A 26,359-nucleotide genomic window follows, 5' to 3' on the forward strand; every position below is an offset into this window, starting at 1 on the left:
TATTATTTATGTACAAAACCTGCTACATCTGTAGCCTATTTAAAGTGATGTACCAGCATTGTATGGCATTTTGATGCAGGAAAAAAACAAAAACACATATATTCCATTACCATATCTTGCAATATTTTCTCACAAATTACAAAATACAAAATATAAGAAAAATATAAGATATGTTGTCAAATAATTTAACATTTAAGGTAGATTTTTGTAATTTTTTAAAAGCATACGAAAAATATGTATGTGTATGTTTATGATGTAAACTATTGAAGAACTCCAGCACACAACAATGCTTTAAATAAATAACATACACTTTTCCCCAAAATAACTACTTTATCAAATCAGAAAAACAATAAACAGTACCGTAATATAGCAAATGCTGCTAAGCTGTTGTGGCCAGACATAAAACTATGCAGTTATTAAAGATATAGCAAGAATGAAATTTTAAAAAAATGTACTACAATAATTTTTAATTTTATTTTGTACAAATATAATAAAGAGTAATGTGAGACAACAAGGCTAAGAAATTGAACCATATACAAAATACTAAATTAAAAAAAAAATTGCATTATAAATTGTATGAAACAAGTTATTGTTTACATCGACATGAAATATTCTTTCATAGCTTGCCACTGCTGTATACCCTGAAAAGTTAAAAATCATATAGAGTAATGTCACAAATAATCAAAAAAGAATAATAATTTTTTTTGAGCCATTCAGAAAGAAAGAGATCAATAATAGCACTTACGTTTCTATTTGCTTTAATTTGTGTTTTGACATAATTTTCCATTATTTCGTTTACATCTCGAACTTTTTGTTTCTTAAACCTGTCAAAATCTTTTAATGATTTTTCCACAAACACACTAAAGCAGAAAAATAATGCTAGTATGCACACACACTTATTAGCACACCACATGTACATCATTATTGTTTTTGAGAACATGACTTAAAATCACTGCATTCTCACTTCGTACGAACTCACAACTAATTTTGGGGGAAGAGGGTATCAAAATAAGTAAATTTGTTTGTTTAGAAAACATGCAAGATAAAAATAATTGAAGGTAAAAACGGATGAACTTTTCTCTCCATTTAACCCATTTCCAATTAACGTTTTAAAATTGGTTGACCATGAGACTAAGGTATAGAGATAGTGGGGTAGGCATTGTTAAATGTGTACCTGCTCTACTCAGTGTGTTTTCAATATGCCTAGTAAAATATTGGCATAGAAAGAACTAAACTTAGTCAGTTCAATTTTATACCACAGAACAGGAGTTGCTTTATGTTTGCATTAAACCAACAACTACATTGCCAACAAAACACAACTAACTTGACATCATTTTCCGCCATCTTCATTGTTTGCTCTGCATCTCGGACTTGCTCTTCTAAAGTCAACATTTTCTCCTGTTTCGCTTCAAGCGAGTCTTGTCCAAATAACATGTTGGATACTGATTTCAATGTGAAGCCAGATTGTGGTACCTCTTCACCATTCTAAAATATGTTACATGTTAAATAAATATTGGCGCAAAGAATCTTCACCATACTTTTTTCCAATAGTTATGGCTGAGAAACTAGCTAACTGTTCAAGAAACAGGAAAAAATGAATATACATAAAGAAAAAAGAAACAAAGGATAAAACAAATACAAGCTGAAGATAAAAACTGGCATTGAAAAACATAATGCAAATGAAAAGAATATGCATTACGGGACTTCGTGGAAAGTTCAAAATTCCTGTTCCTAACCCTAACATTTGTAAACCTTGTATAAAAGGGTACATTTTTATTTTAAAAACATAACTCAAAAGAAATACCTCTAGAGCAGTAATTTCTTTAGCTAGTTCATCTTTTTGTTTACTTTTGATTGACAAGGCCTCTTCAGCTTTTTCTAAATCATAGTGTCTCAGATGTTGCTTTCGAACAATCGCTCTAAAATAAAATTAAACAATAACACCATTTTATTTGATGTAACACATGCTATTACATCTGACGTCACTAAGCCCATTTAAATTTAACTATTGTAAAAAGGTAAAAAACAGAATACCTTTAAGGCTACACACTAGTATTCACAGCAGCATCTAAAAATTCTATTCTCATAGAAAAAAGTAACATTGGTACATTCAGGTAAATAAGGTTCTTACTTCAATGATTCAGTGAAATATAAATACTCTTTCAACTGATCAATGTATGCAACTTCCTCCTCATTTAAAACAGTCTCTGTTTGACTACTCAGTCTACATATATAATAAAAAATAGTTAATAGTAAAAAATAGTAAACTTATGATTACAGACAGTCAGCTAATAAAAAATGGTAAGTTAAATGAGGAAAAATGATGAGATGAGTTTATGCTTCACAAACAACAATGGTGGAATTGTTTAGACAGACTGAGGCAAGCTTTTTTCCTGGAAACATCACTGGCTGCTGAATGGAGAATTCTCTTGGAAATACCCTGGTACACAAAGAATCCCTAATTAAAAATGAAGAAAAATGGGTCAAGTTACTGTGCTGAAGATGACAGATAGTAAATATACAGGCAGTGTTTGTTTAGAAATCTTGATTGATTAGTGCAACTTAACCGTCAAGAGAACTAGATACCTTCCAGATGAAATGTATCACTTTAAACTGTATTTACACTTATAACACATGCACCATTTATATTGGTACAATGTAATGAATTTGATGAAAACAATTTATGCCTCTCCTTGTAGTTTGACAGACACAAGAAAATAATCCTAGTATTGAATAATATCAACAAAAAGCACTCAGTAGAGTTTTTTGTGCTTTTCTACAATATTCCTGTAAAGGTCCTACTTTTGACTGGTTGATTATTTTTATACAAGACTCAGTTAGTGTGAACAGCTATTACATATATTGAGCTTAGAGATAATAGGTGATGATACATAGTGATGAAGGTCTCGGCATGCTAATGTAAGCAATGGGGATCCCTCCAAAAGTCATGTGAACTGAAACAACTATTAAAAATTTAAAATGGCAGCATGCCATAAACAAAGGCTGTTTTAGTATTAGAGTGAAATCATTTCACTCTTTACATTGAGATAGAATCATTTCATAACATTTTAAAATGCCTTTAATTAATGTATAGTATTATCAAAATCACTTTGCATATACAATATATTTATGGTAAAGTTTTAAAAATAAATTTTAAGCTATAAAGTGTTTTGTTAGGTACCTAACCAGCTATTTACGCTTGCTTACCATCTTTTAAGTTACTTAAGGTTACAAAGTGATACACAAGGTTATGCTGAATTTAAATACAATTTACTTACAAGTAAATAAAAGGTAATATAGTATTTATTTTCCTTATGCTAATGGTTTGTTAAGACAATGTGTAAAGCTGAAAATATAAGAAGCAGAATTGGTAACAAAAAGTCTCAACACCAAGAAGACCAAGTTTATGATAAGCAAGTTCATTGCTGCTGCAATCCTTAAAATACATTGTATTACAATGCACAAATAATAATGAACCCCAATGGATACAAGGACAATGCAGTTTGATAAAAGAAAGGTGTCAGAAGTCATTACTGTCCACAGACTTTGCTCAAGCTTATGCTTTTAAACAATTTTTTTTACCTTAGTGATATGTTAAATGCAGGTGGTGGGGCTGAAAAAAGACGAGCCAAACAAGATGTGCTTAAAAAGTTCAGAGACTTGCTTTCCATTTTTTATCTTATCTTTTCTTTATCTACCAAGCTTGAATTAGAGTTCGTTTTTTAGAGTATGGCAGCAAAACAATGATAAGTTTTGAAATAACCAAGAATGTCTATGTCCAGTGATAGTGTTGAGAATGATGATAAGATGATAATAATGACTTCCAATGTCTTTACTTACCTTTATTAAACACACCCAACAAGCATGTTATAACACCAGGAAAGCGGTAGCAACTTTGTCTCTCCTTCTGTTGTTTCTCACTACATATCTCTGTTGGTAACATTAAACTAACTAAAGAATGCACTTACGTGTCCATTTGATGGCCAGCTTGTTGTAAAATATCACCAAGTTCGTCTTCAATTGCACTCCATTCACTAATTAATTTGATAAAAAAAATTAAATTAGCAAGGTATGGATGCAGTAAAATAAGGGCTGCTAAATCCCAAATGGGAATTTCATTAAGGTGGTCTTAGGTCACAACTTTGCATAATATGGGCTATAAGTCCCATATTTTATAGTAAATATAAATAACTCCTTTAAAATAAAGGGAAAAATTTGGGATAATTGGGAAATACGAGAACGCTGCATTATATCATGGGATAGGAACTTCAGTCTAGCACAGAAACACGTCTCATTTGTACTGTGAAATTATTTTGTTTTATTGTAGAAAGAATCTAATCACCTAAAAAGTTTTCCATATTCTGTGTGTTGTTTCAGTATCAACTGTTGTCTGTGTGAAATTCTCTGCAAAAAATAAAGAAATAAAGATTTAAAATAATGGTTTAAAGAAATATCGAGCATTCATGAATTGTTGAAAAAACATTTGATAAAACTATACTTAATGAATATATTTTGTTTTTGTTTTTTGAAACTGTACTGTGTCTTTTTAACGCAACAGTTTTTGAAAACACTAATTTACAAGAAGTATGCAAGTATGGTTATGTTATATATCAAACCACATTTGCAGTAGTTGCAATTAAATTTTATCTGCACAGGAACAACAGTTTGGATAATGACAAATTATACCACATTTTGAGTGACAGCAAAATATTTAAGTTCTGGTTGTCCAGTCAAAATGTTAAAGTAAAATTCATTGATAAACGTATAGAAAAAAAAATAAAGGGATAGAGAGTAAGGTTCAAGAAGTAAATTGCTTTGTTACCTGTTGAACTTTCAGTAATGAACTTATATTTGTATTCAAGCTTTCACTATAACTTCTAATGTTGTCAAACCGCCTAAATATCAACAGAAACATAAAGGACAAAATACAGTTCTTATATAGCGCATATACCTAATAACGTTAAGGGCCTGAGGGATAAATAAAGTACACATTTTTACTTTTTTAAGAAAATGTTTAAAGCTTGGGCATCCTAAAAACAGTCGAAAATTTTCATTTTTAGGCTTAAAATATTTCTATCATATGCTTATTTCTTTCTTACAATTCTTTTCCGGAAAGAAAAAACCCTCACATTTCATAAAACAAGCTTCTTACATTATCACTAACAACATTTTGCAAAATAGAATATCTGCCAAGCTGAACCTCTCCATCTCTTATAATAATACAGAGATTGTGTCTGTGCGTCTGTCTGTGCGTCTGTCTGTCTGTCTGTCTGTCTGTCTGTCTGTCTGTCTGTCTGTCTGTCTGTCTGTCTGTCTGTCTGTCTGTCTGTCTGTATAAGGCAAAGTGGATGTGTTCATTTTCCTTTGATGTCGGCGAAAAACTGATGTCTTAAATGTTAAAATCTCTGACGTTGCAGCGCAATGTCAATAACACTACTTTAACGTCAATATCTTATATTAAATTAACGAAGCCAATACAGTGCACCTAAAACTTTGAGGCCAAATAACTTGAAAACAAGGTGGTGACGTCAATGATTTTCACAGCATGGGTAACTAGGGACCACCTAGGACCAATTTGGGTAATTTTCCCAAACCTAGGTCTCTAAATCTGTTTTAGAAAGGACGGGTTGATAACATCATCAAAAACCTTTAAACTCTAATATCTCTGCAACGGTTTGCCAAAAGTATATGATCCTATACACTTTCTTGATCAGCATTTCAAGATCTATGCGATAAAGGCAACAGGTATACAAGTTTTTTTTAAAAAAAATTGTGTTTTTACGGGTATTTGCTGACATCAGCAAAATATCTCCTCAAGCGTTTGTGGAAGAAATATGATCCTATACATTATTTGATCAGCGGGATAAGCTCTAAACAATAGAGGCAACTTCAAAAAACATGAATCAAAATTCAAATGACCCCTTTTTCATTTTTATTTTGCCTCTGGATTTTTTCCATGGGCTTTATTGACTAGTTATTCTTAATACAGTAAATTTAAGACTGAATTTGCTGATTTTTAATACCATACAAAATTTTATCTGTTTGTTTACCATGGTAAAATATTTTGGAGGAACAGACCTTACAACTCCCAGTGTAAACTTTGCTTAAAATGAGCTTTTATGTATGTGACAGACTACTTACTTAAATAGCAAAAACACATACATCTCATTTGAATTATATGATCCAAACACATTGTAGAAACGTAAACAACTCACTCATCTGGCTTTTTTATGCTCATTGAAGCACTGATACTTTTAAAGCGACTATCAGCCTACAAATAACACAACAACCATTTTAGCTCCCATGTTTCAAAAATTGGAAATTGTAATACAAGTTTTCTTGTACACTATATAGGCTCTTTTAATCACATAGGTGCATATATTGTAAATATAGACAAGAGGGGAAAATATAAGTTGAATAAATGAAACAATGTACACAATACAAGATCAACAGAAAACAGAAAAGCATGTGGAATTAATTAACATTTGCCAAGAGAAAATAAAGAGCAAAAATAATAAGCACTGAATTGTAGCAAGACAACACTACAAGCATGAAGCTCTTTATTCTTTATTCACAACAACTAATTTTGTATGTACGTTTTTTAAACTTTATGAAGAATTAAGCTAATGTTAAATTTTTGTGCTGTGCTATCAAAAAGTAAAGCTTTATTATTTATTACCTTTTGTTGCCATTGTGTTGATGCTACACTTTCTTTCCAGCTGTCTTCCTAAAATGACAAAACTAACTTAAATACAGAATCATCAAGAAAGTCACTTGGAGTAGTAAATAAAATAGATCTATAACCATTTTATATACATTCATTTATCAAAGCACAGTGATAAAAACATGACTGTTTATGTTTTTACCTGATTCAGGAAACCTCTAAATATTGGATCTTGTGAAACAACAGGATGTGAAGCAAGTCTCAAAAGAAAACACTAAAAAGATACAACAATTTAATCAATAAAAGTATTGACTACTTAATTTACATGGAAATTCGTCCATTACAACAAAGTCAGGCTTTTTAATTCACGTCAGCATTTGGCTATTGTCAAGGCAAAAGCAGACGCATAAACAAAGATTTTCTATTTTGTCAGCAAAACTGTAAAAAAAAAAAATTTGTTTTTATTAAATTTGGTTGTAAATTTTCTCTTTAAATGTAACTGTTTTTGTGTATTGATGCATAGAGTCTGAAAACAAATATAAATTGCCAAAGTCAAATACAAATTGCCAAGGTCAAAAACCAGTTTGCCGATGCAAAAAAGGAAAATGTCCTTTCACATTGGCAATGTTCTCGTAAATAAACTGATTTAAGCTAAAAGTGAATAGATATCTCATTGACTGTTTATGTTTCCATAGCACAACTTTTTGCTCCTGCACAAGGCAAATTATAGGTATTATAATATAGGAGATTGAACTAGTTTAAAAAAGCCATTCCTTCTTAGCTAAATATCATTAGACATCATATAATTAAAATGATCCAAATAAAAATAGCATACAAAACACAATTTTGAAAAGTATTATCTTGCGTTTAGAAGAGTCCTTGACCAATGGCAATCCTGGTTTTGTTAAATTTTTAAAGTTGACAGGATAAAATATTTTAGAAAACAGCAGTCACAAGCGATTTCTTTTTCTGTTGCTTGCAATAAACCAGAAATGTATTAAACCCAAAATGTACAGAATTTGATCTTATTTTGTACAAAAAATTATGATTATGAACACTCACAAAATCTAAATTTTTAAAGAAATTTCTATCAATAAACTTCATCAAAAATCATTTTACTGTACCTCAAGACCTTGTCTTCTGCGTTCTATAAAATCGGGATCAAATTTGTCAGCAGCAAGCTGAAATTTTGCTACATTGATCTGAAAATAGAATGGCTAATAATAGAAATACATACACATGAAACGAATTGGACACCATGTAATCAGGATTTGCTACACAAAAAATGTAATGTAACTCACTCGTTTCTCTGGTAATGGTGGCATTACAATCTAAATAAGATAAAAAACACCAAGTATTTAACTATCTTTTTATAATATACCCTGATGGGGTATTTTATAACAGAAGAGCAGGTTGTGCAAGAGCAGCTATGGTCAGTTTCCCCCGTAATTTGTTGTTGTTACACTTAATTTAACTTAAAAACATTCTTTTTATTACATGTTAATACACATTGGTACAGAATAAAATACCATAAAAAACATAAAAATCAAACTCCTAAATTAAAAACCAACTTACAAATGGATATATTGCCATCAAATAATTTCTCAGCAATTCAAACTCACTGTATCGTCTCCATAGTGCACACCCTTGCTCAATACCAATAGTGTTTTCCAATGGCCTGAAAAGTGAAAATAACATAAAAAATATTACATGTGACTTTATATCTACAGGGTAGAAATTTTAGGCAGAATTTACCCATTGCAAAACTGTATACTTACAAAGGTATAACTAGGTGGACAAAGAAAGTTAAATAAAAACCTATGACAATCTAAGGCAGAAAAAATGTTTTTCACAGTTATTTACAGTATTCTCTTGATAACTCTAACCATACAGCACCAAGAAAATAAGGAAATGGGAACATTCGATAACTTGAATTAGTTTGATTTAGTTATTTTGCACAATTACTAATAAAAATCACATGGAGTTAAACCAATATTGTAGGTAATTCGTTGTGTTTGATCTAGTGACATTCTATTCTGTTGCATTGGATCAACCAGAGATACCTTGAGTAAGGTTTTATATATACAGATAAGAGAATTTTGTGAAGATAACCCCATCTGTATTTCTATTACATTATGCGTCATATTAGGTGCGCGATCGCGCGCGCGCACCTTGGCACGCTCCTAAAATGTGTTAGACGAGTGAAAAATAACTCAGCTAAAATATCCATTCATTTCTTAGGTGCGTGAACAATCACGCTCCTAATTAAAACTGTAGCGAGTAATAATTCTTAGAAATCACATCACGGAAAGAAAAAAGAAAAAAAATGCGAGACTGCAAAATTTTTTTTTTAAATAAAGTCACGCGATGTCTAGAATATTAAAGAAGAAAAAGATTTGCGTGTTCGATAGTAAATCGGGAAAACTCATTGATCACTTTTTGAATGAAAAGGTAAAAACGGTAAAACTTCTTTCAAACGAAAAAGAAGCAGAAATAAATTTCTTAGAGTACAGAATTGCGAGTAGCGTGGAGAGCTGGCAACTGTAAAGGGAAATAGTTTGGCCTTAAAAACCTTTTTAAATTATGACGTGTCAGATGTAATTGGCTATAAAACCATTGAAAAAGACGGCACAAAAGTTGTTAATTTTGTGTGGTGTAAGATCTGTGCCAAATTTAAAAAGGAGATACAAAATTGTTCTACGATAAAAGGGACAGCAAAAACCCCAATCCAGGCATATATTGAAGGAACAAGTTTTGTGACGAAGTATCAGGTATGCATTATTTCTTTATTGGTATGATTAAACAAGGACAGTCAAACACCGTTTTTAGTGGTTATAGTTTCTGACCTAATTAAATAAATGTTCGGATAATACAGTGGCAAAAGTCTGACTGAAACTAGTGGTACTCTTACCGAACTTTTCGTTGTTGAAAAATGGGGATAAACACGAAAGGAAAGTCAATCAGAACCCCAAGGATACTTTTTCATTCAAGTTCGGAGTGGCCACGCTAAGTTCCTACTACAGGCATATCAGCCGGTGGCGTTATGGAACAAGGTTGAGAAAGTTTGAAACTTTCTAAGGGCGCTGAATTTGATGAATAAAGGATCTGTTCCAAACCTATTAAAACAAACTTCTGCGCAACAACATTTCGATGGCTTGTTTTTTTCGGGTAAAACCTTTCCATGTTACGTTACATGATAGGCGAGTGATAAATCACGCACCATAATCTCTGAAAACACTTTTTAGGAGCGCGACGTACAACATGCCTCTATTTTTTTAATTGATGCAGCCTGCTATTAACACGGTTAGCAAACATTTTGTAAGTGTTGTAATAGTTAAGGTTGTAATATTTTGAAACACATCTTCTTACAATTACATTTTGATGAAAAAAGCTTAAAGGTACTGTCCGATTAAAAATCAACTAAAATTTTGACAAAAAATTCTTATTTGGAACTAATTTCTATAAAATAATTAAATAATTATTTGTTTTCTTTCCTAACACCAACTGAACAATATCTCATTCTTGTTTACAAAAAAAGCATGCAGTCTCTCGCTTCGATTGTTTATATGGATGGCGGATGATAGGCACTAAAGCGAGGCTGAAATAATATGTCGCGTGTGACGTATTTACCTGGAGCGCGCCGAACTGACCAAAATAGATAAAACCTGGGCCAGGGCTGATATTTTATTATATGTTTAAAAATTTTGGTAATTTTACCCCCTGAATTGTGAAAGACTACTTTTTATGAATTATTCATATGGAATTAAAAAATCTAAGGCGAGAGATGTGTCTAGACCTTAAGGTAAACACACACTGTGCTAATTCTGTACGAACCTAAGTAAGAAGCTTTCGCTAATAAAACTTGAAGTTCAATATGACTTTAGCCTTAGAGTTGCATAGTTGTTTCAGCTACTCTAAAGACAACCAATCAATAATTAAAAATTAGTTTCCTCTTCACTAGATGTCCCGCCACAGAGAGATTAGACTCAGATCGCACATTCAGTAAGGTTAAGAGGCAGAATAATGTCGTGGTGCGCTGTTGTGAATTGCACTAACAACAGTCGAAAAAAACAGGATAAAATTTTTTTTTCGCTGCTCAAGGATCCAAAAAAAAATCTTCCGTATAAGGAAAAACCAAAAGTCAGAGAAATATCTGAACGGAGGAAAGAAAAGGATGTTAAGGAGGTGAGTGGGGGCTGGTAACTAGGTGGTCGTTCGAAACTCTCTGTCATGGAGTGCCACCAAGGATGTTCACAGCGTACTCTTTAATAAAACCACCGCTCGGAATTCTTCGTGTTCCGTAATACATTTTTTATCTGAAAAATATTACAATATTACTCAATCACACTCGCATCTAAGAATTACTCATGAAGGAGTAGAAACTTTTATACCATGTAATTGAAAATATTTAATAGAGTCCAGTCTTTTTCAGGAGAGGCGTGCGATCGCACGCGCACGCCTTGGCATACGCCTAAATCGTTTCAGGCGTGTGATTAATCGCACGCCTGAAAAATAAATATTGAGTTTTCAAAATCAACCTATAAAATCCATTTTGTAGCGTGCGATGGCAGCCCTCGAAATAATTTTTAGACAGTCGTCAGACAAAACGTCCGATAGATTTCCGTATTGGTCGGACACTTTTAGATCTCAGAAATTATTGAATAGTCCTGGTCCTTTTAATCCACGAGCAAGCCATAGCCAACCTGACCATCCTAGCTAATTCACCGACTCCTGACTTAGTTAAAAGAACTACGTAGACATAAATCTCTTTTGCCTGGCCCCTTCGTCGTTGGTAACCAGGTCTTACACAAGAAATCCAGCCATGCGGTTCTTAACTAATGCGGAGGTGAACGCCGACGGAGCACGGATGAAGCAAGTCTGCAAAACTGCACTTACAGGCGGAATAGACATTTTATCATGGATTTAATTGTAGATAATTTCTTCATTTGACAAAATAATTGGAAACCATAGCAGGTCCGAATTTAATGGATTTTTTCTTTATGCCTGTAAAAGCGAAACCCACGGGAGGTATAAATTTTTTTCTGTAAAAATTTTGTTAAAGTGTAGCTGAACTTTTTGAATGAATTTTGAAGTTTTATTTAAGCCACTTGGATAAAGATTTTTTTTAATTTGAAAACAAAGCATATTTTTGCCTATTTGCTTGTGAAAAATAAACAATAAATATAAAAATGACAGTATAGTCATGCATACTATTTCGGACATGTAGAAAAGGAAGTTAAGATTGAGAGAGTCGCTATACCAGTAGACGCTCGATCATCGTGTTTGGGGTTCACGATTTAAAACGTCCCCCACTTTTCTACCGCAAAATGAATGCGCAACAAAAATAACCTCGGAGCCCGTATCGCAGGCGTAACATTCTTTGCACATGCGTTTTACATCGCACGCGTTACTTGATTTACACGTGCGAATCATCGCACACCTACTCAAATATTCCTGAAAAAGACTGAGAGTCTGTCTCGTGACAGCAAAAACATTCTACACTTCAGAGGGCATCCTCTCACATTTAGGAGTAGGAGCAACAAGGTTTCCAATGTTATGTTCGTCTACGTCTTGAAAAGTCGCAACTAGCTCATCATTCGCTGTTCTTTCCGGCTCGAATTGAAATCCTAGAACCTGCGAATTATTTTCATTCATTGCTATCTTCATGAAGAACTTTTTTAAACAAAGGAAAAAAATTATAAATAAACATTTAGTCGTTCGAAGCGCAAGTTGGGGGGTTCGCCTAATAAGAAGCCAGGTAACTACGTCACAAGCAAAAATGTGCTGAATAATGAATTGACCCAGTCCTTTTGCCGTGTTCGAAAGTTCGTGAAGATGGTAGGCTAGTGCAGCAAGATCAAAACAAACAAACGATGGTGCTAAGTATTGGATAAATCTTTGTTGTTTAAGAGTGCAATCTTCGTTATTTTTGATACTTAATAAAACAAAAGAAAAGATATTGTTTTTTAATCGGACAGTACCTTTAAATTTTGTCTATTTTATGAAGCATTTCAAATTTTGCCAGCACACTTTATCAATAATCCAAAGTCCCAGTATCAATGGATTTTTGTGTGGAAGCACTTTTATATAAATTGCGGATTGTGTTTCAATCCGCAAATTTCTTGTTTGTCAGACAAATTTGATCTGCGAAAAATGTAAATGATCGTTAATTCAAACGTTGTGTAATAGAATTGGAACTTTTATGCTTGACACTGTGAAGCATAAAAGTGATGAAAAGTGAACTTGTAATAGCAGGTTGTAGCTTTAATGGTCATGTTAGGAAGACATCTTAAGGTTGTAGAAATGTGCATGACCACTATAGATCCGGGAGCAGAAATGAGAAAGGTGCGAGAATGCTTGAGTTTGGAATGGCAACAGGTATGGTGATTTGCAGCTTTAGAAAGTGCTGTTCTTTTAGCTGATTATTCGGCATTTGCCAATGTAATCATCTTCATATTTTTAAAATATAAGAACAATCTTTTAGCATATTATTTTAATAGTTTTCTCAGGTAATTGTAATCATTGACAGTTTAATACTATTAAAAAAAAAATTAAAAAAATTTACATTTTTGATTTTTGTTTTTAAATAATCTACAATAAACTAATTGACGTGAGTGGTAAATCACTTGCATGATTTATTTCAGTCACAGTATTTTATGAGGGTGTGTGTGCACCTCGCGGCTCTGTTCTGCCCGGATAATGAACACTGCCCGGATTATGTACGGCAACTTGTCCCGTTTATAAACAGGGCAGAAAATACAAAATTGGGGCAACATAATCAGGGCAGGTTGACCTATGTACAACAGTTACAAAATATTATTTAGCACTTATGTATGACAGTAAAAAATATTATTTACTTATAGAACGATCAAAATCAGGGCAGGCGTGCTTATGTGCAACACTTTTATATTATTTCTCAATTATAGAACGAACATAATCAGGGCAGATACAACATTTTTATATTATTTCCTACTTACAGAACAAACATAATCGGGGCAGGGCGGCATATGTGCGAAATTTTTATGTTATTCCTCACTTATACAATGAAGATAATCCGGGCTAACACTTTTATGTTATTGCTCACTTATAGAACTAACATAATCAGGATTGACTGGCTTTTATATCATTCACTATTACTTCTGGCAAGCAAATAACGCTTGTGGCAAAGTTGCTGTTGTTGTCAAATGAAGCGAATCTCATGGAAACTGAATTTTGAGAATCGCAAGTTGAATAACTTTTCACCAAACTTAATTCCCGCAAAACGAATGATTTAGGTTGAGTTTAATTCTCGTGAAGAATAAAAATGAGCCACCCACCCATCTGCAAAATCTACTTCCGTGAAATTTAGTTACTTCAAAGAATATTATGTTGAAATGTATTCACAAGAGGTATTGTTGTTATTGTTATATATTTAGAATAACGTTGAGGTTTTTTTTCACATTGCCTAGTTTTCAATGGTGTTTTATCCTGGAATAAAGCATGAAATCCATCATTCTGTAACAAAGGACGAAATTTTAAGTTTTTTTAAAAACGCTGGAAGTCGTCCGACAGCCTCATGTTTTTTGCAACGTTTCCGGCGATTCAGCACCCTCATTCTCCAACTAGGCCTGAGTAGTTAGCGACCTTCAAAAAAATTTTTTGGGTGAAATCTTAGTGGCAATATTCCACTAACAGGGCCCGAAAAGAATTTCCGAAGGCTAGCTAGCTAGTTAAGATGGCTTAGTCCATGTAGCAACATCAAGGTTTAGTATATACTTAGTCCTTTGTTGTTTCTTTAAGTTTTAAAAGCGCTGTTGAGAACAGGGTGCCATTGAAGTTACTGTATGCAAATGATTTCGTAATTGTAAATAAGAAAGGGGAGCTTTTTAGCTGGCTAGAAGAGAATAGGTTGAAAGAAATTTCTTACCTCGATTCGACAAGGTAAACAACAAATGGCTCCTTGAGAATTTCACTTTTCCTTCTTTCTGATTCAACAACAGCGACCTCCATTTGATTTAACAGAGCACCTTCTGGAAAATATAACTTTTTTCCATCCGAATGATCACCTTTTCGGTAGTTCGCCATCTTTCTTATCCTGCCTTGTTATGCCTGGGTCCAATTAACGTTGGCAATCAATAAGTAATTTTTAAGCTTTCGTTTGACGGACAATGCTGTTTAAAGGAATAGCTTTGTTAAAACCCAGCTTTCCTTGACCTTTGAGCGAGGGTAATAAAATGAGTTTCTTTCATACGAAAGCTAAGACGCAAGCGAATGTGTGAAAACAAATCCCTAACCAATAAACACAAAATAAGTTCCTAGCACAAACCCTGAATTAAAAACAACCAATAAGCATAAAGGGCCACATGCATAATAAGGAATTATTAATCAAGTATTTCTCTCCATATAATGATCATGTGAGCAAAAAACAATAAAAGTAACCAACCAAGAAGCGCGGTCAGTGTTCTGACTAGCGTATCTTTTTGCGAAATTAAATCAAGCGTCGGAAAATATTATGCGATTTTTTTTGTTCACAGAGTGTATTTCGCGAGGATTAAACTTCTCAAATTACGATTCTGAATATTACGCAACTGTAAATTGCCGAGTTTTTTTTACACTAAAAAAACTTAAGAAATGTAAGAGAATAATATTATATAAACATTTTTATACTGTAATTATCATTGGAAACGAGGAAAAACTCAACCTCGTTCCCTGGGCATTTTGCCTTGTTAATAAGTTGATAGCGGCGAAAATTGTTGGCCACTCCGTAATAACGGCTCAGGGGCCACAAGACCCTGGGGACAAGGTTGGAAACTAAGTACTATTAATAAACCAAAAGGTACAGTCAACTCACGAATTAGAGGACACCTTGGCTGCAGAGAGTTTGTCCTGTAATTAGAAGTGTCTGCTATTTGGAAACTCGAATTTTATGCCTATTTTTGCGCATAAGTTATCGCTGATTACTTTGAACCATTAAAAAGGTTTTGAGGCACTAGCAGGGTGTGGTTTACAGATACATAAAATAGACTCGCGGGTGGCAAGTAAAGAATCTAAATCTCCTTCGGTCTCATGCTATCCTCCATAAATAGCTTTTCCAGCAACTTTAAAGCTTTCCGAAGGCTGGTATGTGATTCTACGACCAGATTGCTGTTACATACACGCTTTAAAGAACACAGAAGGCAATCAAATGGGAGAAGAAGAAGGCCGTAGGGCAAAAACTCGAATTAAACAATGATATAAAAAAGAAGTGTAATCAAAAAGAGAGAAAAAGCCCTGGGATCGAGGTTGTTTAGCTGACTGACTCTAAACGCCAACCTCGATCCCAGGCTCTTACACCTAAAGTAGGGCGACTGGCGAAAGTCGGGTATTTTAATCATACCCCAAGTAGGGCAAAGCTATGCAGAGTAAATACATTCTTTTATTAGTTGAACTGCATTCTTGCGTCTTAAAATAACTTTATTAAACTACTTCAAGCTTTACTAATTTTTGTCGAAAGATGTCTATAACTTAGTTTAATGAAAAAATCGCACTAATAAACACATATTTAACCAAAATTTGAACTTTCAATCGACAATTATTTTAGCAAAAGTACGCTCAAAATAGAGCATACATAGATATCCAAAGTAGGGCTAATCTTTTGGCACGACTTTGATTGGAATATTAACAAAGTAGGGCATTTCAACATTGACGATTTTTGACCAACTTTGAGCAGGAATGAAGTCCAAAGTAAAATAAATATATTTATACTTTTGGATCCAACTCTTTGTGGTAGCTTGACTCGTATTGACAGCTTACTTAAACTAATATCTTTTGCAGACACCATAAAATATCTAAATTTTTCTCTGTTCTCCTGTGGTGTGTTCATATTCGTGTTGGGTGATTGATCAAGTGATCGGAAAACGTCTGCATCTGAACAGAAATTAACCAACCTCAAGCTCATTTTTCAGACTTTTTGCCAACACATACAGAGGAATATACTTGGGTGATAGTTTTCAAATTTTGCAGGGAAGTAGAAACAGAATTTGGTAGAATTTTTGGGTGCCTTTTAAAAAAATAACGATTGTATTTCTAAAAATTATTCTCATAAACGTAATTTTCTCGATTATGATAAAAACACCCTATTTTGACTGGCCCTATTTTGGTTTAATTGCACAAGGAAGAAGGAAGAAAAATCTGTTTATCAACAGTTTTGGATACAGTCATGTCGTGTGGTAAAGGACGATTATGCGCAGTATATTCGAGTTTAATGGAACGCGCAATGTTAGTGCTTTGATAACTTAACAGCTCATTATTTAAGCTCGAAACGCGAAACAGACGTGGTTGTGTTCTTAAAATCGTTTCCATGCCCTCATACCATCATTTATTTCATTGTAGAAATGTGACTTTCTCGTTGTGCTCTGTTGGAATGTGGATATTCCACCCACACACTCGCGTATAATCAATTCAGTGGATGCAAGTAAGCAAGGGCGCAACGAGAAATACACCCACAATAGGGAATGTGTCTTCCAAGCCAGCTCGCTCCCTTTCACATCTGAAGTAACATTAAACAATTAAAATAAAAAGTGATACATGACACTATCGACAAATCAGGTCAAATCAGATCTAAAATTTATAAGTGTTAATAAAAACTTCCCGGATATATTTTTGGAGGTTACATTAGAAACTAAAATTTTCAGTAGAAAATTTTCGGAAAAGATTTAAAAAAAGTCAAAAAATGTATGGTAAATTTTTTAAACGAATTTTATCAAATTTTAAAAGTAATGATTACGGGAAATGACACAAAAGAAGGTGTTCTTCCATCCGAACATTTTCTTTCTAATGTATTCAACTGAATAATATTGGTTGGGAGTTGGGGGATTGGATGGCGATTCACGAAAGAAGGGGATTTTACCAAAGGGAAATGTTTTGCAATACAATGGTTTTTTTTATACTTAAGGTAAAAAGTTTCTCTTTTATCGCAAATGTTTTCTTTATTTTTTGCCAATAAAACACTCCTTTTCATACATGCACCACGTAGGGCAAAAACTTTTAAAATCGGGCGGACAAAAGCCAGACAATTATTTCCCCGTGACTTTGTATAATGCCCGACTGTGTAGGACACCTGGCTAATGGGGAAGTAACCAGAAAGTGAAAGTAAACTACACCACGGGGAGAAAGGTGAAGAGGATAACAGGAGAATATGGCTATATACCCATATAAAAGTATGTTTTATTTGATTATATAATACTCCCTTTGCTTTGTGAAGTCCGGTTTGTACAGAGTCAAGAAACTCACATGTTTCTGGAAGTATATATCTGGAAAAAAGAACTTTTTTATACTATTGTAAAAGCTCTAGCTAGCTAGCTAACTGGCAGCTAGCTATTATATTATAGCAAACAGTTTAGGAAAAAATAGAGTAACAGATTTGATGCTGTCATTAACTTCTTTGTTTTAAATCACTTCACAAGTTAGGCTTTGACCTTCCGTTCTCAGTAGCGAAGCCTATAGACAATGCTAAAATAAAGAGGTTCTTTTAAGAGAATTACAGTTTCTTGAGATAGTTTTCCTTATTTTTCATATATCAGCATTGTATTTTAATCCTCTTAAACCTTTAGCAAAATCATGTAATGTTCCAAAACATTCCAAATCCAAGGTGTACTAAAAATTCGCGAATTACAACATGACAAGAGGTCAGGGGTTTAGGGTTTAACACTGGTACCCAAATGTAAACAAATCGTGCCAAGATAGGCGATAAATCTCTCAAAAAGGCTCTTCTTTTTGGTGTATGCTTGTATGATTTGTTACCGAAGAACGCAGAGTTCAAAGTCCAACTTGCACCATCTGCGGGAAAATTAAATATGGCTGCGTTAACTCCAAAAAGGCGTATTTGCTAACTCTCAATTGTCATGGGCCAGCTAAGAGAATGAAAAAAATCCCAGCTCCTGATCTTTGGGTGTAATGATGCTGATAAAAAGGATTTAATTTTTTAGACCTTTTCTAAGGTTATATCATCTAACTAAAAATAAAAAATATATAACAAAATATAATAATCATAAATCACATTCTTACCACCTGCAAATGTTTGCCCATTAGCAAATCAAAATGATGTGATATCATTGCAGTCAAAGTGCTTAGTTTACAGATGCAAGACAATGGTAATGAAGAGTACACCATCAAGCTATCAGCCAAAACACAATTAGGAACAACAACAATTTTAAAAGAGAGCACACATTAATAACTACTTTTCATGATCACAATTTCAAATGATCAGGAGCTTTACATATTTTCAATTAAAACTGTCAGTTCAATTACTATTGTCGCTATTTTCTGGAGATTCTTTATTACCCTTATTACTTTTTTCACTACTATCAGACGAGTTCTTGCATTTGCAAAGTCATTATGATCATTTAGAGGATCATAAGGCAACTTGTTTAGATTTTCACTTAACGGAGTTAACTGTAGATTCTTGACCCTGAGGTTGAGGCGTATTGGGAATTGGCATATACTCATATTTTGATTTTCAATTACATTTGAATAAAAAAAAATCAAATCAGGTTCAGATATTCAAGTAGGTAAAGAAGTATACACCAGTTGAAGTGTGACATTCAATTTTAAACATTATTTCATGGAGTGTGTAACTGGTAGTAGTGGAACTTAGTGTTTGAATAGAAAGAAAGTGAGTCAGGAAGAAGCTTCACAAATTGTTGATCGTAGATTTCGGCATTTTCATGCTAATGATTATATCTTTTTTAAACCATTGGATTATATGGAGTTGTACGACTTGTAGAAATACCTTTAAAATGTATATAAGTAACTTCAGAGTTCTTTACTTATAAAACACGATCTGTTTGAATGTATGAAGGAATTTCAAACATAGAAAATAATTAACAATGCTTTATTAGCAGTCACTGCTGACACATCTTCACAAGGTATTGCAAATAGAAATCTAGTGTATTCATCAACAACTGTAAATATGAATTTGTCACGTATAACAGATGGTAGAGGGCCTTTAAAGTATAAGTTAAGCAAATCTTAATCTTACACATGTTCCTATCATTTTGGTGAAAAGAAAGTCTGGGACCAGATTGAGGGATGGATTGACACTGCAAACAAAATGGCATACCATTGCAGTTAATACAACATGGTACTGTAATCCTGTAGTTTATAATTGCTATAGGTTACTTCCTACGACAAAGCAATGTGTTTTGTCAATACATTTTTATCATTTTTACACCACTTTGAAGCTTCATAAAGTGAATTAAAAAAATCCAAAAAATTGCACGCAAGAATTCTCTAATATGGATCCACACATATAATTTGTAGCATGTATTTTGTTTTTCTTTGTGGAATTCCCTGCGTCTTCAAACCATCTTATTTGAAACTGATGGCTTCACCCCGTTTCACAAAATTAGTTTACTTTAGTCCTGGATGCTTCCTAGTTACCCACACAGGGAATGATGTTAGTTATTTCCACCAGTCTCCAAGTTATAAGTGCGCTGCAATGACTTCACTAATTTAATTTAAAACATTTACATTTATCTAATGTGTGGACACTGGCATATTGATTAAGCAAATAAGATAATATAGTTACTTGCTAATTTTTTAGGGGAAAAGTGTATATCTTTTTTACTGTACACAGCCCCTAAAATTAGCGTCGGCATTCGGCACTGCTGACATGATTGCCGACGTAAAATGAGAAAATACAGTAGTTGCGTCAGCAAAAAAATTGCCGACGTAATTTTGTTGTGAAATTTTTAAAAACAACAACTCATTTTCAACATCCACGAAGAAAAAAATTAACAAAGAATTAATTTTTATTTTGGCGAACTTTTAAGAACATGTGATCATGTATATTTCTATCGTACCTGCTCACATATTATAACCTGGTTTCTACTACCATTTTTTTTGAAAAACAAACTTTTCAACTGATCGCATGTTATTCTTTGTAATATTAAAGCCTTTGTGGTGAATTTTTACATCACATTTTCTCTGGCGTAATATGAAAACTAACATACATTTTTCTCGAGTTCCTTCTCCTAAAAGAAACCAGGTCTCCACATGGGAATGCACACGGGATCCACACAGTATTCGGCGGTTGGTTTATTTCATTCGAAACTAAACGGATGGAATAATTTCCTGAATTCACGAAAATAAAATAAAAAAGTAAACATGGTGAAAAAAAACGGTTCTTTCGTGGAATTTTACTGAGTTAGGGTTTGAATCGGAAAATGACTCTAATGAAATTGCTAAAGTGCTTTGCAAAGTTTGTAGATGTCATTATCAAAACAACAAAAATAATGAAAATTTGAAAGGAACTGTGGCAAGCAGAATCAAATAATGTTAATTGTGATATTGTTTAAGCTTCCCCCACTCATTGCGACTGAAGAATAATTACACTCGATTTTCAGTAAGTTAGGTCATTATCACTAAAATTATTCACGTTACAGAAATACCGTGGTGCCATTCGATTCGTAATAATAATAATCAAGCATTTTCGAAACATGTCACTGGCGACTTCTGCGATATACAACTTATTAAATGCCCTGACCTTCAGTTCGTACATAGCACGTGCACAACCTACTTTCTAATGAGTTCGTCTCGAAACATATAGAAAGCCAGTTGGCAGTGAACTATTAACTTAACGAAGTACATCATCGGGAAAGTAGGTCATGGGACTTGTAGTCCGTTTCCATTTGTCATCGTCTTAGAAATCAATACATCGAATTTATGTGAGGTCTAGCCCCAATACAAGGTGAATGAGGAAAGTTTTTGCCAGCTGAAAAATTTTACTACGAAAAAAAAAAATGCCGACGCAATGCAGACGCAACTCAGTTGAAATGTATCTCATGTCGGCAGTTTTATTGCCGACGTAAAAAAATTCTAATTTTAAGGGCTGTGTACAAACATACAGACTTCGTCTATTAATATATTGATATATTTAACATGTTTAGCTTTTTAAAAAATGTTTTTGTGAAAGAAAAAATTGTGGTTTCTGTTCAGTTGGTGATTTTATTTCAAGTTTTGTACATTTTATTCTGTCCAAAAGTTTGTTATCCGAAATTTTCAAAATATGCTTTACCTGCCAAAATAAAAATTTGCGAAAACATTTCTTTCTTATTAATGTATATTGGATTTCACTGCGTTATCTTAGAGTTCTCTTCTTTCTCTTCTTAAGTTTCTCCCAAATTTAAAAGCTCATCAATTCTAATAACACCTGGGATATTTATTCTTTCCCGAAAATTAATAAGATTGAAAAAATCCGACTATATTCATAATGCAAGTTTTATAGAGTTGTAATTAAGTTTGAAGCTTTTGGTGGTGTTTTTCAGAGAAATCGTCTTAGATTTTGTTTATCAACAATTTTGGTTTGTCTAAAATTTATTATGCAGACAGTTTGTTATGTAATGTATGAAGCAGTATTTAATTTTTTTCAATTTTATTTTTCAGACTGAAGATATGGTTCACATTTACCTGCTCAACATTCTTGGTTTTCTAATATTTTTGTGTTTTGTTTGGTTTCTTAAATCCTCTTCGAATCATCAGCAGAAAGGTAATTTATATATGGTATACTTTAATAGATTGCTTTATTAAATTTAAAACACAACAACACCTATTTTATTGCATGTATTTTTATAGAACGTTGTGGTGGAAGAAATCCTGAGAGGAAAGAAAATCTAAATGACGAATTGGCTGATTGTTTGAATAATGATACTGATGATGCTAGTGAGTGTTTTTAATGAAGAAATTTCTTCAAAATATAGTTAAAACACACACTCCTCCCCTTTTGTAAAAGGGGAGGACTTTATTGACTTTACCTGAAAGGGAAGTGGAGAAAGTATATACCGAAGGGGATAACTAGCAGAAACTCAGCTCGCTTTAGAAAAGGGGAGCTGTCTTACTAAACAAGCTAAATGGATCTTCACTATAATTGAGAGATTGCTTACCCTTAAACTTTATGAGTTGTTATTTAGGTTTGTAGAATAGATTTTTTTTGCATAAAATTTATAAGGATTAGAATTAGTTTATGGAAGCTGTGTCTTTATTTAAATAATACAGAAGTTTACATTTTTTTTTCGTTTGACACTTGGTATTTGATATTCCTGTTAAATATGCGTTTTAGTAAATTATGGGGGAAATTTATTAACAAATAAGAATTTTATAACAAAGAGGACAAGTAAGTTGTCAATCAATTTTTACATGGCATAATAACGTGTACTAACATTTAAAAAAAATTATTTCTCTTTAATTCTTTAATTTTGTAACTGGTGTTTCCCGCTACTATATTAGTAGTTGTGTACACAATTATTTCTATGAAATTCAAAAAAGAACTTGCTTGTTTTTTTTTTTGCACCCTAGTTTATTTCTAATGTACCAATTTTTCAGTGTAGTGATTTTTCAATCTTGTTTCCCCCTCATAAAACGATACATGTAGGTCATAAAACGATACATGTAGGTCACAAGAAAGGGTCTGTCACATCTTTGTCCTCTATGTGTACATCAAATTGTATGACTGATTACTGACTTTGTGGTTCATGATATGATAAAATGAGTTTAAAATGTCCTAAGATTTAGTTTGTTATGTGACACCCTCTGAGTGTATTGGCAGTGTTGTTACAGCAAGATGTGTTTTTGTTGTGTAAAACTAATAGAATTAAATATAGGATTCAAGTACGTTTATGTTTAAACTGAAGTTGAAATTTGTATATTATATGTTTAAATTAGAAGTTAAACAGATAAGTAGAAATCATTTGCCATCAAAAACAATCTGGGCAATGTGAGATTGTCTTTCTTAGTGATATTGTGATATTAAAAATAAATTGATGCTAGAGGACATTAAATTAAACAATTTAAATAAAATAAAATAGTAATTAAAGCATTTTTTTGCTTTAAAAGTTTGATTTGTACTAGTTATCTCTACATATCTTTAGATAAACTAAGAATGTTTAGTGTGAAAAGGTAGCATCAGTACCTCAGCCATATTTCTTCAGTGTATGAAACCGTGAAGTATTGCTTTTTGTCAGCAGTAGTATCAGTAAGTAAACCAGTGTGCAGTCAAGCAAGAATTTTTATGTAGTGAAAACAAGGTAATCTTACTTACTTACTTAAAGATTTTAATGGCACCTTACTGCAAGTAATTCTATTTTCTAGATTGTTCTGATAAAAATAAAGAAGATAAAATTCTGCATTCTCACGAAGAAAGTATTTTTGTCAGAGAAAAAGATTTTGTTAAAGATGGCAATACCTCACCTGTGGAAGATGTGTCATTCACTTACCCCAAGGATAAGAAAGGTAAGAACCATTTTGAACAGAGGGTTTTTCATGTCGAAAAATGACATCTAGTATGAAAATGTTGATTGTGCCACAGCCCTTTACCCTTTTTCAGATTAGCTGTTGTTAATTATAAAATATTTTATCACTTGTATTATAAACTTTAGCAAGTTCAGGCCCATTGAAAAGAAATGTTCATCTTCCATCAATCAAGAAAGCAAAATCTTCAACTGAGTTACGAGAGACAGGAAATTCATTTTATCGAAAAGCATCCGAGCAAGGACTATGTTTAACTTTGCAAAAGTCACGACTCCAAAATGCACTTGATTCCTACTATGAAGCAGTCACTGTCTGTCAAGATTGCATTGAGAAAAGTTCAGGGTATAAAAACATTGCAATTGCTTCAAAAAGACTTGCACAGGTGATGCTGAAAGAAAACGATGATAAACACTTATACCGAAAGCAATTCAAAGAATCTCTGAAAAATTTTGTTTTGGCCTTAACACATTCTACAGGCAGAACAAACGAATGGAAACACTCTTTGATGGATTCTTTCATGAAAACTGTTGATGAAGTCATAGAAAATGTGAAGATAAAAGAACAGATGTTTAAACCAAAGGTTGTAACATTACAATATTATCTTGATGCTGTAAGCTCAAATCACATTGTATCTGGTCCTTTGATTGTTGAACTGTTAGAACTGCGATATGAAGAGGCGTTGCATTTATTTCATCTGAAAAATTTTCATCAATGCTTGCAAGAGCTTTACGAATGTAAGCGCTTGTATCAAGAAGTGCAGCATAGTGACTTGAAAACAAGCTCAGAAATTTCCTTAGATGAAATAACTATTTATATAATGATATCAGAATCTGTTAACGCCAGGATGTCAGGTAAAACATAAAATACTAAGAACAAAAATATGGATATAGACATGTTTCTAAAATTTTAATTTTGTTTATATTTATGTAACTGTTCGATTGCTGTAACTTGACAGACCCCTTCAATGAAGACAGTAAAAATGATAAAAAGTGTCTTCGTTGTAAAAAATTTTTTCAGACCACCTTTACAAATGTTATCAATAAATAATTGTTTTAAAGTAGTAATCCTTAATTGTTTGTTTACTAGGTGACCTAATGCTTCAGAATCTGCTTGAACAAGATGTTCCATTAAATGCTACCGTTTTTGAAAGTGTAATTATGCAATTTAAAGAAGCAGTACGGTATGCAAAGACCTATGACATCATAGCTGAGGCAACCGGATTAAGTCGATTAGGGCATGTGTATGATATTCTTAGTGACAAGGTACGTGCAACAAAGTATTTCAAGGAATGTCTTTCTGTTTTGGAAAACTGTGCTGATAAAGAAAAATACTTGGATTCAGGTGAGTTGGCTGTTATTAATGATGAAAGAATAGAAGTTTCATATTCCATATGCTGTATATTTACATGAGAACTCGATACAAAAAAGTTGTAACATCTGTTAACGTATCAGTAGTAACAGTAAAGAAGTTCCATGCTACCATAACAGATTATCTAATAACAGTAAAAAATAACTATTTTAGCTAGCAATAATAACACTAAATCTGTTAGACTACAGAATGTTAAGTTACTCTTTTCGAAGAGAAATTAGATATATTGGTTTCCTGGTTTTATTGAGGTTTGGATAAGCTATTTTTTATTAAAATTTCATTTTGGAAACTTTATATTTCTTTTAAAGGTCTTAGGTGTAGCAGTCTGTATAGGCTATTTTTTTTTTTAAATTTAACGGAATTAATTCTATTTCTTTTTTTTAACGTTTCTTAAGATTGGCACAAGAATTGTGTCATTACTCTTCAGAGATATCAAGATAGCATTATTGAACAACCGAGTGAAAGATGGCAGAAAGAAAGGGGGACCTATCTCACAGAAGTTATTGACAATGTCAAAGATCTTGAGATGTACAGCAGCAAATCTCATGTCAAATTTTTGATGCATTTGTATAACAAGTATCCACCGAAAGCGAAGAATAATGTCTTTACATTATTAAGGGAAAAAGAAAAAATAAGTGATGACATCTTAAAAAAGATGTATCGAAAGGCCCGGTTTCACTACAGTCCGGATAAAGTTGATGTTTCGAAACATGGCAAGAGTTGGAAGGTTTTTTGCGAAGAAGTGTCAGTGTTGTTGAATTCCAGAGTTGATTCTTTAGAATAAAATATTATTTTAACTTTTAGTTTGTAATTATGTATCTAGTTTGTTTTTTGTTTTTTGTTCTTGTTTTTATGTTGTGACATAACCGTATAACTGTTGTAAGGATATTGATCCTATATTTCATATCATTATCATTAAAACCTTGGTTATTTTTTAATGATTTATGGTTTAAGTTAAAATGTATATATATATATTTGCATAGTAAAATAGTTCATTGACAATAATGTAGTAGAAATATTGAAATTGTAGCAATAGAACACCATTATTTTTTTTATATTGACTAA

The 26,359-nt window shown here is 32.8% G+C and overlaps 2 protein-coding genes across 4 annotated transcripts; one reads left to right on the forward strand and one right to left on the reverse strand.

Moving 5' to 3' along the window:
* Nucleotides 1–101: 101 nt before the first annotated feature.
* On the reverse strand, nucleotides 102–14,812 carry LOC130622776 (sorting nexin-4-like). Of its 2 annotated transcripts, none has more exons than XM_057438284.1 (15): nucleotides 14,571–14,812; nucleotides 8,240–8,342; nucleotides 7,966–7,995; nucleotides 7,789–7,881; nucleotides 6,867–6,938; nucleotides 6,680–6,727; nucleotides 6,216–6,271; nucleotides 4,823–4,895; nucleotides 4,343–4,404; nucleotides 3,969–4,034; nucleotides 2,132–2,224; nucleotides 1,805–1,919; nucleotides 1,325–1,485; nucleotides 746–860; nucleotides 102–641 (listed from the first exon to the last, which is right to left on the reverse strand). In XM_057438284.1, the coding sequence occupies exons 1-15, from the start codon at nucleotides 14,726–14,728 to the stop codon at nucleotides 594–596; spliced, it is 1,293 nt and encodes a 430-aa protein (XP_057294267.1). In that variant the 5' UTR covers nucleotides 14,729–14,812; the 3' UTR covers nucleotides 102–593. The 2 variants fall into 2 exon arrangements, with proteins under 2 accessions (XP_057294267.1, XP_057294268.1); XM_057438285.1 differs by having other exon boundaries at nucleotides 7,789–7,866; nucleotides 14,571–14,785.
* Nucleotides 14,813–17,691: 2,879 nt separating this feature from the next.
* On the forward strand, nucleotides 17,692–26,340 carry LOC130621446 (uncharacterized). 2 transcript variants are annotated; one of them, XM_057436733.1, is made up of 7 exons: nucleotides 17,692–17,841; nucleotides 22,067–22,169; nucleotides 22,256–22,342; nucleotides 23,768–23,908; nucleotides 24,055–24,777; nucleotides 25,013–25,267; nucleotides 25,690–26,340. In XM_057436733.1, exons 2-7 carry the CDS (start codon nucleotides 22,076–22,078, stop codon nucleotides 26,076–26,078), a joined length of 1,689 nt encoding a protein of 562 aa, XP_057292716.1. In that variant the 5' UTR covers nucleotides 17,692–17,841; nucleotides 22,067–22,075; the 3' UTR covers nucleotides 26,079–26,340. The 2 variants fall into 2 exon arrangements, with proteins under 2 accessions (XP_057292716.1, XP_057292717.1); XM_057436734.1 differs by having other exon boundaries at nucleotides 25,013–25,188; nucleotides 25,690–26,003.
* Nucleotides 26,341–26,359: the final 19 nt, after the last annotated feature.

Source organism: Hydractinia symbiolongicarpus, chromosome 12 (genome assembly GCF_029227915.1).
Source record: "Hydractinia symbiolongicarpus strain clone_291-10 chromosome 12, HSymV2.1, whole genome shotgun sequence".
Classification (NCBI taxonomy): domain Eukaryota; kingdom Metazoa; phylum Cnidaria; class Hydrozoa; order Anthoathecata; family Hydractiniidae; genus Hydractinia; species Hydractinia symbiolongicarpus.

Coding starts and splice junctions, on each gene's coding strand:
- LOC130622776 (XM_057438284.1), bottom strand. CDS start 14,728: ATGGCGAACTACCGAAAAGGTGATCATTCGGATGGAAAAAAGTTATAT. Junction 7,882..7,965: donor CACCATTACCAGAGAAACGA/GTGAGTTACATT, acceptor TTCTATTATTAG/CCATTCTATTTTCAGATCAA. Junction 1,486..1,804: donor AAGAAATTACTGCTCTAGAG/GTATTTCTTTTG, acceptor AACATATTTTAG/AATGGTGAAGAGGTACCACA.
- LOC130621446 (XM_057436733.1), top strand. CDS start 22,076: ATGGTTCACATTTACCTGCTCAACATTCTTGGTTTTCTAATATTTTTG. Junction 24,778..25,012: donor TGTTAACGCCAGGATGTCAG/GTAAAACATAAA, acceptor TTTGTTTACTAG/GTGACCTAATGCTTCAGAAT. Junction 25,268..25,689: donor AGAAAAATACTTGGATTCAG/GTGAGTTGGCTG, acceptor ACGTTTCTTAAG/ATTGGCACAAGAATTGTGTC.